Below are 18,740 nucleotides of genomic sequence, written 5' to 3'. Positions count from 1 at the left end.
TGAGTTCGAGCCCCACGTCAGGCTCTGGGCTGATGGCTCGGAGCCTGGAGCCTGTTTCCGATTCTGTGTCTCCCTCTCTCTCTGCCCCTCCCCCGTTCATGCTCTGTCTCTCTCTGTCCCAAAAATAAATAAAAAACGTTGAAAAAAAAAATTAAAAAAAAAAAAAAAAGAAATGTGCTTTTATTTCCAAATATTTATTGATTTCTCAAATTCCCTTCTGTTAGCGTTTTATAACCTAACTGCATTGTGGGTGAAGGACACTTGTATAGTTTTAGCCCTTTGAAGTGTAACCCGTGTTTTCTGGCCACGTGGGCCATGTTGGGCAGGTGTGTCGAGGGCCATGCTCCCCTGCTGGCTTTCCACGTGGCTGTTCTCGCTGACTTGCCTTCAAGTGTGCTGGTTCCTCTAGTGAATGTGTCCGTTGTCCTGCAGTTCAACATCCCATAATTCCTGCTTGGTTCTCTTTTATGATTTTTCTGTGTATGTTGACGTTTATTTGATGAGATGTTATATGTTTTATACATCGTCTGTGTACATTGTTTCCTTTAATTCAGCTCACACATTTATAATGCCCAATTTAAGGTCTTTGTCTAGCGGGGCGCCTAGGTGGCTCAGTCAGTTAAGCATTCGACTTTGGCTCAAGTCAGGATATCGCAGATTGTGAGTTTGAGCCCCATGTTGGAACCTGGAGCCTGCTTCAGATTCTGTGTCTCCCTCCCTCTCTGCCTCTCCTCCCCCCTCACATTCCGTCTCTCTATATCTCTCAGAAAAAGCATTTTAAAAAAGTCTTTGTCTAGTAAGTCTAACATCTGGGTCCTCTCAGGGACAGTTTCTTTTGACTGTTTTCCTCTGTGTATGGCCCATGCTTTCCTGCTTCTTTGCATGTTTTGTAATACTTTTGATTTTGTTGAAAACGACCTCAGATCCTCCTCCCTCTCGTGTTTGTTTTTGTGGCTAGAGTTTTGTTTTAGTCTGTTTCTTCCATGGCTTTCCCGAACTAATTCTAGAAAGTCTGTGTTCTTTATAACGTTTGGCCACTGCTGTCTCTGCTTGGTGAGCCTAGTGGTCAATTGGTTGGTCCGAGACTTCCTCCCCCCGACCCCCCACCCCTGGTCCGAGACCTCCTTAAACGCCTCGAGCCGGTGTGTCTGCCGTCCCTGCCGGGGGCTGTGTGTGTGCGTCTGTCCCGGAGCACTCTGTCGTCACCTTCACCCTCTGCTTGCGGCCAGAGGGCAGGGGTTGGGGTGGCCGCTCACATCTTTCCTGGGCTCATGCACCGTTCTGCACATGCGTGTCCTCTGCATCCCTGGGAGTTGGCCGGAGTTTTTCAAAGCTCCCTGTAGACCTCTTGGTCCCCGGATCTTCCCTTTACACCTGTGACCAGGCGCTTGCTGGCCCCAGCTGGCCCTGCGGCCTTGGCAGCTGTTTTCTTTTTTTTCTTTTTTTTCAACGTTTATCTATTTTCGGGACAGAGAGAGACAGAGCATGAACGGGGGAGGGGCAGAGAGAGAGGGAGACACAGAATCAGAAACAGGCTCCAGGCTCTGAGCCATCAGCCCAGAGCCTGACGCGGGGCTCGAACTCAAGGACTGCGAGATCGTGACCTGGCTGAAGTCGGACGCTTAACCGACTGCGCCACCCAGGCGCCCCATGGCAGCTGTTTTCAACAGACTCCCCGGGGAAAGGGTTTTTGTCACAAAGCGAGCTCTGAATCGGCTCACGTGACAGCCGTGCCCTGTGAATGGGGCTTTTCGAGGGACCCGTGACGGAGGTCAGGTAGCGGTCGAGCTGCCGAGTGGGACTCTGCAGGGCCGGTGCTTCCATGGCTCCCACGGGGAAGGAGGGTGGCAGTTCCAATGCCACAAGTTGTGTCCTGAGCCTCCGGTCACACCCTGGAGTGCTGGCTGGTCTGATGCAGACGACGCGGATTCCAGAGGCCCTCGTCCTGACGCTCTGGAGCAGCAGCTGGCTTTCGGAGGCCCCTTCTCGACCCTTTGCTGCTTTTCTCCCCAAGCTGCTCCATTTAGTCCGTTCCCGGCAGTTTCACGCAGCTCTCTGCCCCGGAAGGAAGTTTTTGGCTGCTTGTTCCGCTCCGGCCTCTTTGGACCTCACCTCGGACCGCTGACACACATCAGCTTTGTCGAGGGGCGGGAAACGCCATCCTCCGGACGTCCGGTGAATACCTGCGGCTGCTTTGGGATTGCCATCATGTCAGACCCCGGGTGGCTCCGTCCCGTGTAGGTCTGCTACCTCGTACACATAGGCCTTGTACACGTTTTTGGTTTGTTCTCTGTGCTTCTATTTTGGAGTGAAGGAAATTGCTTGTTGGTTTTGCCTCGTTGGTGATGTCCTCCTCGAGATCTTGGTTTTGCTGTTCTAGTTCTGTGCTGTGTTATCGACAGAAACAAGTGAACCTAATTGTGTTTCAAAGGAATAAAATAACTACGTTTAAGAGGGAAGACCGACCCAAGAAACTCTTGGACCCAGTGCTAAACCCACAAGCCCAGACACATACGTTTATAAATCACCGTCTCGACTTCAAACGCTTGTTTTTCCTCCGTGGTCCGCGTTAGTATTCTGAAACTACTTTGTGGATGTTGTAGGATTGAGCAAATGGGTAAATCTTTAAGGATAGCGGGAGCCAGAAAAAGAAGCCACAGATGCAGAAAGGGGGAGGCTAGAAGGATCTGTGGTGTTGGGTTGAGGTGGGAGCTATCAGGGTGAACTACGGTTTTTATTCACGATGCACATGCGCGTAGGTTTGCGGGTGTCTTGATGGCTTTAGTTAATTCCATTGATCAGTTTCGAGAAGCACGGGTCCCCAGGTGTGAGGGGCGTACCGAGCACCCACCACTATTTTTATTATTCTTGTCGTCGTCTCCGCGTCACTGAGCTTCCCTGTGGGGCTGCGTTATTCCTGCCTGAAGGAACCCCATCCGCCTTTCCTTCGGTACAGGCACATTAGGCGTTTGCCTTGTCTGACGGGTTTCTATTTTAGATCAGTTTCTGCAGGAATATTTTTGCTGAGCGTTGAATTCTGGTTTGGCCTTTTTTCAGAACTTTGAAGGTACCATTCCTTTGTCTCCTGGTTCACATTGCTTCTCTTGAAAAGTCGGCAGTCCGTCTAATTGGGTTTTTTTTTTTCCTTCTTAAAATAATTGTTATGGAAGTGAGAGATTAGGACGCGCCGTCACCCAGCTGCAGCAGCTGCTCGCTCATGACCATTCGTTTAGCTGTATCCCCCCCTCAGTTATTTTGAAGCAAACACCAGAAACCCTATTTTACCTGGACGTGTGTCAGTAAGCGTCTTGAAAAGATAGCATTCTTTCAAAAGTTGTATCTGCAATACCTTTATCACAGCTTTAAAACTAACAGTAATCTCTACATCACGTATCTGGTATCCAAATTTCCCACATTGTCTAAAAAATATTTTTATGTAGATTTGCTAGTTCAGGTCAGGATTCAAGTGGAATTTGTTTGTTAAGGAAACTGGGTTGTTTCCTGAAGAATTTCCTGTAATCTGGGTTTTGCTGATTTCATCACTCTGGTATTTTTGTTTTGTTTTTTGAACTTTTTAAGTTTATTTATTTATTTTGAGAGAGACAGAGACAGCACGAGTGGGGGAGGGTCAGAGAGAGAGGGAGACACAGGGAGAGAGGGAGCCGAAGCAGGCTCCAGGCTCTGAGCTGTCGGCACAGAGCCCAACGCGGGGCTCGAACCCACGAGCCGTGAGATCTTGACCTGAGCCGAAGTCGGATGCTTAACCAACTGAGTCACCCAGGCGCCCCACAAATTTAATTTCTTAAAGGATTTTCGGGTCATCTCTCTATTGAGTTTCGGTAATGTGTCTTTCCAGGAGTTTGTCGGTTTCCTAGAAGTTGCTGATTTTATGGTCATACAGTTGCTTGTGTATTCCCTTATCATCCTGACCATCTGCGAGGTCTAAGATGGTACCCCTCTTTCGTTCCTGGTGGTGGTGATGTCTGGCTTTGTGTAGAAGTTTGTCAATTTTATTGATTTTCCAAAGAACCAGTGTTTGGTTTCATTGATTTCATGTCTTTTCTCTATTGTTTTCTTCTCTCTCTGCTTCCTTTGGGATTAAATTTGCTTTACTGTCCTTGTGATTTTTGTCTTTGACCCTTGGCTTAATATAGAAGGGTTATCGATTTGAACATATTTTGGATTTTTCTAGATATCATTCTGTTGTTGGTTTCTCGTTCAGTCCCCCTCTTATCGGAGACCTTTCACATTTACGGACGTTTGCTTTATTGTCCTGGGACAGTTGATCTTGATGAATGTTCTGTATGTACCTGTAAATAACATGTGTTCTGTTTTTGTTGGTTGGACATTCAATAAATGTCACTCGGGGCATGCGATATAGTGTCCGTAAAACTCCTGTTATCTTTACTGACTGCTCGTTGAGCTGTTGCATTAGACGTGTTGAAATCTCTATAATTGTGACTCACTGTAGTCCCCCTTTAGTTCTGTCCGGTGTGCACGTCTGATGAGCTGGCCCTCTGTCACTTTACATAGCATCCCTGTTGTCCCTGGCACGTCCCTCTCAGTCTCCATCGGAGGCTAATGTGGCCACTGCAGCTTTCTGTGGATCAGTATCAGCGTGGTATGCCTTTTCCATCTTTGGCTCCTAACCTGTTTGTGTCTTTATGTTTAAAGTGTGTTTCTTGTGGGGCGCCTGGGTGGCTCAGTCGGTTAAGCATCCGACTTCAGCCTAGATCACGATCTCATGGTTCGAGCCCCGCATCAGGCTCTGTGCTGACAGCTCAGAGCCTGGAGCCTGCTTTGGATTCTGTGTCTCCCTCTCTCTCTGCCCCTCACCTGCTCATGCTCTGTCTCTCCCTCTCAAAAGTATAAACATTAAAAAAGAAAAAAAAGTATGTTTCTTGTAGGCAGAGTTAGTCTTGCTTTTTATTCAATCTGGCAGCCCCTGCCTTTTAGAAAACATCTTTTTATCTGTGTGTCTAGGGAGGCTCTCTGGTTTCTCCTTTACTCTTACTCTGAGGTCACAGAATACTTCACTTCTGGCCACCAAATGTGTGGGTGCTTTTCCCCGCAGTGACCAGTTCTCCAGCCCCCACGGGGTGTCCTACAGCTGAACTCCGTTCTGACACCGTCTGCCCGGAGTCAGCGTCCCATCCCCCAGGGAGCGGCTCAGTCCCACAAGACTGCCCCCCCCTTCAGACGCCATTCCCAACTGGCAGGTTCCCGGGTTGCCCACAACTTCTGTCCGACTCGGCTCCAGATGACATTCCCGTGAGCCCCTTCTGGGGCTTGATAACCTGCTCGAGCAGCTCACAGAACTCAGGGGAACGCTTGCGCCATTCGTCCGTCGATCACGTAGGGAAGGTTTAGACGAAGGATACAGACGAACAGCAGACAGAGAGGTGCAGGGTGTGTGCGGGGAGGGTCCCACGCACAGGAGCTTCTGTCCTTGTGGACTTGGGGCGCGTCGCCCTCCCGGCACACGGACGTGCTCACCAACCGACAAGTTCCCTGGAGCCCACACTTTGGGGATTTTTATGGAGGTTTTATCACATCGGCGTGATCAGTTATTAACTGGATCCCCCAGCCCGTCCCCCTCTCTGGAGAATGGGGAGCAGGGGTGAAAATCCCAGCTTCTAATCATGGTGTGATCTTTCTGGTGACCAGTGCCCACCCGGGAGTCCACCCAGAGTCGCCTCATTAGAACAGAAGACACTCTGGAACACCTGGGTAGCTCGGTCGGTTAAGCGTCCGACTTCGGCCTAGGTCACGATCTCGCGATTCGTGAGTTTGAGCCCCGCATCAGGCTTGGTGCTGACAGCTCGGAACCTGGAGCCTGCTTTGGATCCTGTGTCTCCCTCTCTCTCTGCCCCTCCCCCACTCATGCTCTGCCTCTCAAAAATAAACAAACATTTAAAAGAATTAAAAATAAATAGACATTTAAAAAAAAGAAAAAACACCCAGCCTAGTAAAAGCTCAGGCAAATACTTCACAAAGACACAAACGGCAGAAAGCCACGTAAGAGACTCAGCATTGTCAGGCTTTGAGGAACATCACTTCGATTTCTGCGCATGTTTGTTAACACTTTTTCTTTATCTCTTTCTTACTACTATGTTTTAGTGCTAGCCCTCCTGGTGGGTACAGAGTGATCTCTCCCTGTGTGTTTGGTTTGTACTTCCGTGACGATTAATGGTGTGGAGCATCTTTGTGTATCTTCCTTGGAGAAAGTCTAGTCCAGCCCTCTGCCCATTTTGAATTGGGTCATTGTTGAGTTGTAGGAGTTGTTTGTTTCTCCTGGGTGTTAAGTCCTTCTCAAATACATGATTTGCAAATATTTTCTCTCATTCTGCATTTTTTCACCCAATAATCTCATTTAATACACAAAGTTGTTTGATTTTTTTTTAAGTTTATTTTGTGAGAGAGAGCGTGAGCAGGGGAAGAGCAGAGAGAGAGGGAGAGAGAGAGAGAATCCCAAGCAGGCACTGCTCAGCATGGAGCCCGATGTGGAGTTCGATCCCATGACTTCGAGATCATGACCTGAGGTGATACAAGAGTTGGATGCTCAACTGACTGAGCCACCCAGGTGCCCCTGATGCACAAATTTTAAATTTCTCAGTTCTTTTCTTTTTGTTTCATCCTGTTTTATTTTTTTTTTAATTTTTTTAACATTTATTTATTTTTGAGACAGAGACAGAGCATGAACGGGGGGAGGGTCAGAGAGAGAGAGGGAGACACAGAATCAGAAGCAGGCTCCAGGGTCTGAGCTGTCAGCACAGAGCCCGACGCGGGGCTTCAACTCACGGAGCACGAGATCACAACCTGAGCTGAAGTCGGACACTTAACCGACGGGGCCACCCAAGGCGCCCCCTTCCTGTTGTATTTTTATCGCTGTGTCTTCATAATTATTGATCTTTCGTTGTGTTGAAATTGCTGTTAACCCCATCTGGTATATTTTTCATTTCAAATACTGTATTTTCGTCTCCAGAAATTTCATTTATAGTTTCCCCTTATCGCATTTATCATTTTGTTTACCTCAAATGATATATTCATAATACCTGTTTTAACGCTCTTCTAATTTTATCATCTGTGTCATAGCTGGGTCTCTGTCTACTGATGGTTGTCTCCGGTTAGGGGTCACGTTCCGCTTTCTCGTGCATCTGGTAATTTTTGTTTGATGTCGGCCATTTTGAACACTCATTTCCTTTATTGGGCGCGGGACGTCACACGTTCCTTTCGGTGCCGCTGAGGCTTGTTTTGGGGTACGACTACGTTAGCTGCAGCGTGCCCCTCTCTGGCTTGTTCGGGCGGCCTTTCTTCTCAGCCTCCTGCTGGGTTTCTTGCTGTTTCCTCTTGGGAGCCCGGGCGGTCCTTCCATCAGCTTTTCCCACAGATCCTCCAAGAACGGTTTCCTTAAATTGACGCAGATCCGTCAGCCTAGGACGACAGGGGAACCCTGTACGGACCTCCCGGGCTCTGTGTGCAGCTTCCGGCCAGACTACGCAGGGGGAGCACCGGGGCCGCGTCGGGTCCCGCTCCCTGCACGGTAGGCTGTGCTCAAGGCGGCGAGCTTGACCGTCGCTCTCCGCGTCCTGGATCGCCGTCCCGTGCTTCCAGTTTCCCTCTCGTCCCACGTCTGGAAAACATCGTTTTGGGTGTTTTGTCTGGTGCGCTAGTTGTCGAATGTGAGCGGGTAAGCCCCCCTCCTTCGTGCCCAGAAGCAGAGCTCCCTGTAGGTCCTCCAGTTCCATTCTTCTTCAAAATACACATAACCTGTAAAGTGTGTGTTAATCGGCTGTTTGTGTTACATTTAGCATACACCACGTTCTTACAGTAAGGTGAGCTAGAGAAAGGAAAATGTTAAGAAAATCCTAAGGAAGAGAAAATACACTTACAGCGCTGTACTGTGGTTACTGGGAAGCAAATGTGTGTATAAGTAGTCCTCAAACCCGTGTTGTTCAGGGTCACCGTGTTTTTCCGTCAACTGTAGGCTATTTGTAGTTGTTTTGGGGGAGTCAGAAGTTACATGCAGATTTTTGACTGGGGCTCGGCCCCCCGCGCCTGCCTGTGTTATACAAGAGTAAATTATTATTTTATTTATTCCTGGTTCTTTATATTTCCATATAAATTGTCAGCTGTGCTTATCAGCTATGGCCAAAAAAGAAGAAATTGGGGGATTTTGATTGGAATTGTACTGAATTTATAGGTCAGTTCAGGAAACACTGATGTCTTACCAATATTGGATTTTCCACATCGTGAACTCCGTCTATTTAGTATTGTTTCAGTGTTCAGCCTATGGTCTTACACACATTTTCATGTTATCTGTACACGTTTTATATTTTTGTATGTTAAATGTAGAATTTAAAAATTTTTTTCTTTCAATTATTTCTCTATACAAAAACAATTGCTTTGTATCTCATAATTTTCTAAATGACTTATTATTTTTAGTAGATTCCTTACGATTTTACCCACACAAACATGTTTAATATGAATGAAGACAGTTTTACATCTACGTTTTCAGTTCGTACGTCTTTTGTTTCTTCTGTTGGACTCACCACCCTGGCTCCTGCTGCCAGTGTGGTGCCAACTGGATGCAAGGAGAACAAACACCCTTGTCCTGCGCTGATCTTGGGGGGATGGCGCTCCGCCTCTGTCAGTAGCATGCGTGATATTGGCCCTAGGCTGTTTTTGTATGTCCTTTATCAGGTTGATAAAGTTTTCTTTTGGTTTTCATTTGCTGAGAATTTTTATCATGAATGGGTATGGAATTAAAAAGTTTTTTTTAACATTTATTCACCTTTGAGAGACAGAGAGTGAACAGGGGAGGGGCAGAGAGAGAGAGAGACACACACACACACACACACACACACACACACACATACACACACACACACACACACAGAATCAGAAGTAGGCTCCAGGCTCCAAGCTGTCAGCACAGAGCCCGATGCGGGGCTTGAACCTACGAACCGTGAGACCATGACCTGAGCTGAAGTCAGACACTTAACCGACTGAGCCACCTAGGCGCCCTTGGGTGTTGAATTATATCCAATGTTTTCTCTGCGTCTACTGAAATGATGGTATGGTTTTTGTTCATTTTCCTTACTGTGGTGAATTGTATTGACTTATTTTCAAATGTTAAATGAACTTTGTAGTCCTGGATTAGCCCTGTTTAGTCCTGGTGTGTGACACGTTTTTACTACTGAATCTGATCTGTTAAAATTTTAAAAGGAATTTTCATTTACTTTTATGAGAGTTGTTGGTCTTTAATTTTAAAATCTTTTTATTTAAGGGGGCACCTGGGTGGCTTAGTCAGTTAAACATCCAGTTCTTGATCATCCACTCGGGTCATGATCTCGGAGTTTGTGGGTTCAAGCCCCACATCAGGCTCTGCGCTGACAGCATGGAGCCTGCTTGGGATTCTCTCTCTCTCTCTCTCTCTCTCTCTCTGCCCCTCCCCTGCACTTATGCTCTCTTTCAAAAATAAACATTACAAAATACCTTTTTCATTATGGAAAATTCGAGCATACCCACAAGTAGAGAGAACCGTAAAGTGCCCCCAGTGACCCCACCCTGTGCCTGCTCCATGATCGTCCATACGCGGTCAGTCTCGTTCCATCTGTAGCTTCTGCCCGCCCCCACCCCAAACTGGATTATTCTGAGGCAAAACCCCAGCAGCGTATCGCTTCATCTGTCAATACTGGAACATAAAAGACCAAATACCGTTTTCACTCTCCACATAAATACTTTCTTAATAGATTCAGAGGCTCACTTAGTGTTCAGGTTTCTCCAGTTGTCTTCATAATTTTTTAGATTTATGTTTTTTGGATTCCAGCTAGTCTCACCGCATGACGTCTCTCTCCCACCCTCTTTGTTCTTCGCTTTCATTAACGTGTCAGTTTGGATCAAGATTCAGATAATTGCTCCGCTCGGTCTGTGTGGTGTATTTTTTTTTTTTTTAATTTTTTTTTCAACGTTTATTTATTTTTGGGAGAGAGAGAGACAGAGCATGAACGGGGGAGGGGCAGAGAGAGAGGGAGACACAGAATCGGAAACAGGCTCCAGGCTCCGAGCCATCAGCCCAGAGCCTGACGCGGGGCTCGAACTCACGGACCGCGAGATCGTGACCTGGCTGAAGTCGGACGCTTAACCGACTGCGCCACCCAGGCGCCCCTGTGTGGTGTATTTTATGCTTGCATGTATTTCCACATCTGTCCGTCGTTCTGGACACTGTCAGGAGCCCATCAGATGCCACCTCTCCGTCCCCACCTGCTTCTCAACCGTGTGACTAGCCGGCACGCCGTGTCTCCCGTCTGCTCCCGTGGCAGCGCTGCCTTCTTGGGAACTTCTTTGGATCCGTCTTCAGGATTATTTTTTCCTTCAGCTGCTTTTAATCACCCATTTCCCTTTATTTTGATTCTATAGTTACGCATTTATAATTTCTTTCTGTTGAGATGTCATTCACACACCACAGGGTAAACCTTTCTGCGGTATATTGGTAAGGTTGCAACTGATCCCAGAATTTGTAATTGCCCCGGAGGAAGCCCCCAGCCCATCAGCAGTATTGCCGTTGTGCTCCCGCACCCCCTGGCCTCCTCTCCCCTCCTCTGTCTCTCTCTGAACATTTCGTATGAATTCGGGCACACAGTGTGCCGTCTTCTATGTCTGGTTCCTGTAGCTCGATGACCTCGAGGTTCGTCGAGGTTCGTCTGTGTCGTGGTGAGCACGGTCTTGCCATTAGAGGGATACGTCACGTTTTTCATCTACTCATGGGTGTGGGGGGGGGCGGTCGTGTCCGCTTTTTGTCTGATGCCGTCCACGTACAGGTTTTTGAGTGAACACACATCTTCACTTCTCGGTATTTACACAGAAGCAGGATTGCTGGGTCACGGGCGACTTTACGTTTGATACTCTGCCGGAGTGGTTTTCGAAGGGGCCACACCGCCTTCATCCCCACCGGTGGTGGATGAGTGTTTTTCCACATCTGTGTCCGTGCTTGTCACTGGCTTTCTTTTTGATTTCAGCCGTCCTGGTGGGTGTCTCATTGATGTTTTGATTTTATATATACTCGTAATTCTGATTCTTAAAAAGTCTCCTCCAAATCTGGGTTTTCGTTTTTATAGCGTCATACTTTTTGCTCATTTTTCTTCGTTCTCTGTGTTTTTTGTGTAATTATACGTGTGAACCGTGTAATTACATACAGTGTCCTGGAAATGCAGTTTGTATAGTTCTCTTGCACTCTTTGCCGACTCCCACCCCCGGTGGCCTGCTCCTGTGTGCTTACTGATACTGATTCACAGGCTTATTTTTTATTCTGACCATTTGGCCGAACTTTGTGGAGTTCGTTCTTTGGGATGCTTTCTGAAAAACCCATGTTTGCTTCTGGTGAGAATAGCCGTTTTGAAAAGCGTGCACAGTGCCTCAGGGCGACCGTCCACCCTGCTCTGCCCGGCAGGCTCACGTGAGCAGGTCTTGCGGCATCCCCTTCCACCGTGCTTCCTTCTCTCAGAAGCGCGCTGGTCCGGAACGCCTTCTGGGCCAGCGTCGCCGCTGTGGCTCCTGCACTCGGCGATGGCTCGCCTGCTCGGTGTGGCCGCCGGTGGGCACTGCCCATGGACAGCCTCGGTCTGCACGGCAGGGCCCGGCTCAGCCCCCTCTCAGGCGTCCGTGTCTGTGTGCCCGGCCACACGTTGACGGGTGAGGTGGAGGGGCCGGGCAGCTGGCCGAGGCAGGGGCACGGGCAGGGGTACAGACCGGGTGGCTCTCGGCACTCACATCCCACCAGCACCACCGCCCGTGGCCAGAGGCCCCGGCAGGAGGGCCGTCCGCCCCTGCGGGGAGTGGCTGACTGGCGCTGGCTCCGGCAGACCCGAGATGGCCAGCTGGCCCTGGCCGGGCCTGAGCTGGAGCCCCAGGGCCCGGGCTGTCCTGCAGCTGCTGTGACGAGGACGAAGTGTTCCTCAGCATGTGTTGGGACGCAGGCCCCGCCGGCTGGCACCTCGTCATATGGTCAGCCCTGGGCACCCGGTGCCCTTTGGCGGCCTCATCCAGGCCGTGCTGGCCCCGGGTGGGCCGGGTGGGCCCGTGGTGGCCAAGGACGCTGTGTCTGCACAGACGCTGGAGGCCACGGAGTAAGTCTGGGGCCAGACAGTAACCGCGTCCCCTCCCCAGGCCGCTTGGATGCCGAGGCAGCACCTGGGCCAGACCCCAGCCCAGCAGGCCCGGGCAGCCAGCAAGTGACCCCACGGGGCTGGCGCGCGAGCGCTGCTCTGGGCTCGGCACGGCCTCCCAGCCAGGCAGGGCCCCAGCGCCCCGGGCGGCTCGGGTTTGGCCGAGTGTCCCTGAGGGGGCCTGTCCTCCCTGACCCGGGGCCTCCGTGGCCACCCCGTGTGACACACACCCCTCTCTTCCCGCAGGTTGTTCGCTTCGCGCTTCCTTGATTTCTCCTTGTTGGTTTTTATTTGGGGGCTGGCTGAGCCAAAGCGTCAGAAATCTGCCTTTTGTCTTCCCGTGGGCCATTCTGGTTTTGATTTATGTATAGTTTTAAGTTTTTGTGCAGGTTGTATTTATAATAAACCCCTGGTTGTTGTAGCAAAAAAAGGAAGCTTCTTGTACTTTGCCGGGGTCCACTCTTCAATGGTAAGCGCGCTGGTGCTGGTATTTGTGCCCCCTTCCTGTACTTTCCCATTAGCTGCTCCCTCCCCCACGTGAGCCCCACGTGAGCCCCACGTGTCCACTTTGTCCCTGTGTGCTGACCCCACCTCCTGTTCCCACCCATCCTGCCCACGCGCCTGCCTTTGCGGTTGCAGACCGGCTCCTGACGTCTGCGCAGCGTTCGGGTTCCCAGGGGCCGATCCCACCCCCCGCCTGGTGCCCGGTGCCCAGCCCGGTGCCCGTGCGGCACCGCGGCACTCGGGGTGGACGCTGCTCAGCCCTCGTGGACTCGGCTCCCCTCTTAGATGCTGGGAGTCCCCGCTCTCTCTGTTCTGTTCGGTGTTGAGTCTGTGACCTGATGACCTGACAGGTTAGCAGGGTTCAGTCCCTGCTCTGCGTATCGGCTCTTACGGCAGGGCGGGAAGAGGGAGGGTCTCCGGCGGCTCCTTGTACCGGGGACCCAGCGGCCTTTTATGCCATCTTAGTGTGTTTTCAGTCCTGCAGCCCTTTATGAACAGGCAGTTGGAATTTAAATTCACGTCTTTATCTTGTGCTTATTTTGCAGTTTTAGGGTATTTTCCTCGTATAAGTGGATTGTAAAACGTCAAGGAACAAGTTTTTTAATGTTAATTCACCATCATAGAATCTTTTCTTTGCGCGTTGCTGATCTGTTCACAACAACAGTATAGACTTGAAATGTATGATTCAGGTCAGAGCTAACCTTCGTTTCGTCTTCTTTGATAGATCATGCACAAGGGTCATCGTGCTGTCAGGATGACGGCGCTCCGGTCTCCGAGACAGGACGCGGGTCTGCGCTGCGTCAGCTGGTGTCTGTGCCGAGCGGCGGGCCGTGCTGGGGCCCCTGGCAGGCGGTGCTCCGTGCCCTGAGATGAGACGGCACGCTCACCGGTCACAGGCCCTCTTCTCCAGTCAGACTGACGATCGGCCACACTCATGCGCGTCCGGGAAGACGGCATCGTCTTGAAAAAGCTGAAGGCGACGCACGTCTGGGGGTGCGGATGCGCCTTTGGATCAGGTTTTCGCCCACCTAAGGTAACGCGACGAGGCAGCCAGAATAGTTATGGTCAGTCATGGAGAATAGCCAGGAGCCTCGTCCCAAAGGGGATGGCCAGTTTGTTTCTGCTAAAAGAAATTTTAAAATAGAAGGGGAAGATGTTCGACTCCCGAATCACGGTCTGGAAGGAGTGGAGTTTAAAAGCGAGCAGGACAGGAAGCGGGCCGACGGCGGCGGGGAGCGGGCGGAGGCCGGGGAGGCGGGCGGGGGCCGCGAGCCCCCCGGCCAGCGCCTCCCTGCCGACCAGGAGGAGGAGTACGGGTCCCTGTTCTCCCAGTACAGCGGCACGCTGTACGACGTGGCCATGGAGGCCGTGACGCAGAGCCTGCTCTCCGGCCGGGGCGCGAGCTCCCGGAAGAAGTCTCCGGCCTGGAAGCATTTCTTCATCTCCCCCCGGGACAGCACGAAGGCCATCTGCACGTACTGCATGAAGGAGTTCAGCCGCGGGAAGAACGAGAAGGACTTGAGCACCAGCTGCCTCATGAGGCACGTGAGGAGGGCGCACCCCACGGTGCTCGTCCCAGAGAACGGCGGCGTGCCGGCCCCGCCCTCCCTCTCGCCGCCTCCGCTGCGGCTGCCGCCGGCGCCCGCCGACACCGGGGACCCGGGCGCCGTGCTCTCGCCCGCCAAGCTCGCCCCCAGACTGGCGTCCAAGGTCCCTTCCCGCGACGACGTGGCGGAGGAGTCCGCGGTCTCCCCCGAAGAAGTGCCCTCCGACGCGTCCGCCTCCGAGAAGGTGGGCAGGGAGGAGGCCCCGGGGGGGCCGCCGCCCCTCCCCACCCTCCACTGCGAGGAGAGCTCGGACAACGGCCCGGAGAGAAACCCCCCGCTCCCGAAGAGCGCGTCCGGGTCCCGGCGGCGGTCTGCCGTGTGGAAGCACTTCTACCTGTCGCCGCTGGACAACTCCAAGGCCGTGTGCATCCACTGCATGAACGAGTTCAGCAGAGGGAAGAACGGGAAGGACCTGGGCACCAGCTGCCTCATCAGGCACATGTGGCGGGCGCACCGCTCCATCGTGCTGCAGGAGAACGGGGGCGGCCCGGGCATCCCGCCCCCGTACGCCGCGCCCCCCACGCTGCTGCCCGCCCTGCCGCCCCCAGAGGGGGGCCCGGGCTCCGTGTCGTCCTCGCCCGGGACGCTGGCCCAGGAGTCCCCCTCCGCGTCCCCCGACCGGCCGGCCGAGGACTTGCAGGGACGTCTGAACCCCGGGGACGCGCTCCCGGAGGACGCGTCGGCCCTGTCCTCTGACGACGTGGGCGAGGCCTTGCTGGCGTCCTCCCCCGAGAAGCCGCAGGGAGACGGGCTGAGCCCCGGCCTGTTGGAGTCCGGCGCCGTGTTCCAGCAGAACAAGAAGGTCATGAAGAGGCTGAAGTCGGAGGTTTGGCATCACTTCTCGCTGGCGCCCACGGACAGCCTCAAGGCGGTGTGCCGACACTGCACCTGTGTCATCAGCCGGGGGAAGAGGGGAGACGTGGGCACCAGCTGTCTGATGAGGCACCTCTACCGACGCCACCCCGAGGTCGTGGGGAGCCAGAAGGGCTTGCTGGGTGCGGGTTTGGCAGATTCTCCGTACGCGACCTTGGCCTCCGCGGAGGGTTCCTCCTCCAAGTTGACGGACCTGCCAGCGACGGTTACCAAACACAATCAAGTTATGTTTCCCATTCACAGCAAAAAGACCTCCAAGCTATGGAATCACTTCTCCGTCTGCTCCGCAGACCCCACGAAAGTCGTGTGCTTGCACTGCGGCCGCACGATAAGCAGGGGCAAGAAGCCCACCAACCTGGGCACCAGCTGCCTTCTGCGGCACCTGCAGAGGTTCCACGGCAGCGCGCTGAAGGCGGACGCGCCCAGGGCCGCGCGGCCCTCCTCACCCGGCCTCCGCGGGCCCCTGGGCGCAGAGCTGTCGGGAGCTTCTTCCTTGGATGACACCGCCGAGAAGTTTTATGATTCCCACCCAGTTGCCAAAAAAATCACAAGTCTCATAGCCGAAATGATTGCACTTGACCTCCAGCCATATTCTTTTGTAGACAATGTTGGCTTTAACAGGCTGCTCGAATACTTGAAACCTCAGTACTCCCTGCCCTCGCCCTCCTACTTCTCCAGGACCGCCATCCCAGGCATGTACGATAATGTGAAGCAGATAGTTATGTCCCACCTGAAGGAGGCGGAGAGCGGCGTGGTCCACTTCACGTCTGGAATATGGATGAGTAACCAGACCCGCGAGTACCTGACGCTCACCGCGCACTGGGTCACCTTCGCGTCGTCGGCCCGGCCGTACCGTGAGGACCGCCACTGCTCGGCCCTGCTGGACGTGTCGCAGGTCGACTGTGACTACGGCGGCAACGGCATCAGGAAGCAGCTCGAGTGCTGGTGGGAGGCCTGGGTGACGTCCCCCGGCCTTCAGGTCGGGATCACGGTCACCGACAACCCGAGCATAGGGAAGACACTGAGCGAAGGGGAGCGAGCGAGCGTGCAGTGCTTCAGCCACACGGTCGACCTCGTGGTCGGTGAGGCCATCAAGAGCCAGCGGATGGTCCAGAATCTGCTTAGCATCGCGCGGAAGATATGTGAGCGGGTCCATCGGTCGCCCAAAGCGAAGGAGAAGCTGGCGGAGCTGCAGAAGGAGTACGCGCTGCCCCAGCGCCACCTCATTCAGGACGTCCCGTCCAGGTGGAACACGTCCTTCCACATGCTCGAGCGGCTCATCGAGCAGAAGCGGGCGATCAACGAGATGTCCGTCGAGTGCAACTTCAGAGAGCTGATCAGCTGCGACCAGTGGGAGGTCATGCAGTCCGTGTGCCACGCGCTGAAGCCCTTCGACGCCGCGAGCCGGGAGATGAGCGCGCACGCGTCCACGCTCGGCCAGGTCATCCCCATGATCCACATCCTCAACAGGAAGATCGAGATGCTCTTCGAGGAGACCATGGGCATCGACACCATGCTCAAGTCTCTGAAGGAAGCCATGGTGAGCCGGCTGGCCGCCACACTCCACGACCCCAGGTACGTCTTTGCCACGCTGCTGGACCCCCGCTACAAGGCCTCCCTGTTCTCGGAAGAGGAGGCCACGCAGTACAAGCAGGATCTAATCAGGGAACTGGAGGAGCTCAACTCTACCTCAGAGGATGCGCCCGTCTCCAACGGGTGCCACCCAGGCTCCCCCTCCAGAGACTCGGTTGGGGAGGAAGACCTGTGGTCACTCGTGGCCAAGATGACCAGGAAGGGCCCCAAGGAGAAGACGAAGGTGCCCGAGGACATGGTGCTTGCGTATCTGGAGGAGGAGGTGCTCGAGCACAGCTGTGACCCCCTCACCTACTGGAGCCTGAAGAGGTCGGCCTGGCCAGGCCTCTCCGCTCTGGCCGTCAGGTTTCTGGGCTGCCCCCCGAGCATCGTCCCTTCCGAAAGGCTGTTCGGCACACCCACCGAGAACGGAGGCTTCGGCCAGTCCAGGCTCACGATGGAACACTTCGAAAAACTCATCTTTTTGAAAGTGAATCTTCCCTTAATATACTTTCAGTATTGAAACTCACCGCGGAGCCACCGAACGGAAAATACTGTTGGTTATTAGGCACCAGCTGTTTGTCCCCGGGTGGTGGCGCGCTCGGGGGGTGGGGGTGGGGGCGTGTGGGACGCCGCGGCCGGCACCCTGAGGTGGCACGAGCCTCACCGTCCAGCTTCACTGTAATGTCTCCGTGTGCCTTACTCCCAGCACCACAGGCCGGGTGTCACCGCGGGCTCTCGGCCCGCTACAGAGAGCCTGTCTTGCCGATCATGAAATACGATGACTAGGGTTTCATTCATAACTGTAAAGTTTTTTAAAAGTTGGGGTTAGTAATTTGTTTTACTAGACTGGCAGAGAAGATGTAAACGATTTTATCCTGTAGGCTTTTTATTCAATTATGTAAAAACCACAAATCAGGTACTGTATTTTAGTTAAAAAATTGCTTTAATTCAACAAAACAGCTTTTGTGGCTGTTTAATGAAATCTGTAAATAGGAGGTGGAGTTCAAGCCATCCTGGCTGAGCAGTTTTTAACTGCAGGCTCTATAAAGTATGTCGAGGAGTACAGAGAATATTCTGGAACATACCTGTTTACTGCAACAGAGGTGTGGCATTTGAAGACAAAATTAAGTTTAGATGTGTCCCGCGATGTTGGTTGTGTAGTGATGTGGTAAAGAGAGGGTTCCGGTTCATGCTTTTCATTCAGGTTTTACACGGTCGGCTCGCTCAGAGATGCCCCGACCGCTGATCACGAGCCCCCGGACGCCTGCCGTGGGCCACGCGCAGTGGCCAGTTCACGGCGGTCCTGTCGGGGACGCCCCGAGCCTCGGACCTGGTGTCGCGACACCACGAAGCTATCCTTTGAAATTTGTGCACTGACCCCGCTGACCCCACTTTGATCAAATTATGTATAAAATTCTTTTTAGAAGAGATGGCTTATTAACAGGGAAGAAGATTGTTATATCGCAGTTGTAAGAATAGCCTTAGGTGTTTAGATTTTTTTATATATAATAGGGAAGAGTCAGCCATCACGGGGGCGTTTCAGAATCCCAAGGACATCAGAATGAAGCGTCAGTTGTCAGATTGTTTGAAAAATGATACGTCTTCAGAGTTTTTGCTGCAACGTCCAGAAAAGGGTTCATTTTCCTATGTCAAACCAATTAAATGTTCTGGATGAAGCAAGTCACTTGTTTGCCTGTGACCTTTTAGAAAAATTGTTTTGTTAAAAACCTGTACCTGTTATTAATCTGGATTTGCATTGACTATGTTTTAGTGTATTTATAAACGGCGAACTCAGTTTCTGAAATTAAACTTTTTATTTGCAATTTTCTGCTGGAGGACACTGGCTTTTTATTCTTAGGGTGACAGAAGGGTCCTGCTCTGTGGGGAACCACACTCGTGCAGCCTTTGACATTGGTTCCATCCTGGCCCCAGACGGCGGGGACCGGCGGGGGCCGGCGGGGGTGGGGGCGGTGGAGACACAGTTCTCACAGTGGCATTTCTGATAACGGGAACC

General features: G+C 52.5%; 1 protein-coding gene across 1 annotated transcript in view; it reads left to right on the top strand.

The window, feature by feature from the left end:
* ZBED4 (zinc finger BED-type containing 4) overlaps positions 1–18,554 on the top strand; it is a 24,046-nt gene extending 5,492 nt beyond the window's left edge. The window contains exon 2 of the mRNA XM_040490513.1: positions 13,396–18,554. Coding sequence (XP_040346447.1) covers positions 13,743–17,246 — 3,504 coding nt within the window. The 5' untranslated portion in view covers positions 13,396–13,742 and the 3' untranslated portion in view covers positions 17,247–18,554. The remainder of the gene's footprint in view (positions 1–13,395) is intronic.
* Positions 18,555–18,740: the final 186 nt, after the last annotated feature.

Source organism: Herpailurus yagouaroundi, unplaced genomic scaffold (assembly GCF_014898765.1).
Source record: "Herpailurus yagouaroundi ecotype Mexico unplaced genomic scaffold, PumYag 182, whole genome shotgun sequence".
Classification (NCBI taxonomy): domain Eukaryota; kingdom Metazoa; phylum Chordata; class Mammalia; order Carnivora; family Felidae; genus Herpailurus; species Herpailurus yagouaroundi.
Note: the sequence above shows the minus strand (reverse complement) of the source record. Positions and strands in the feature narration are given on the sequence as shown.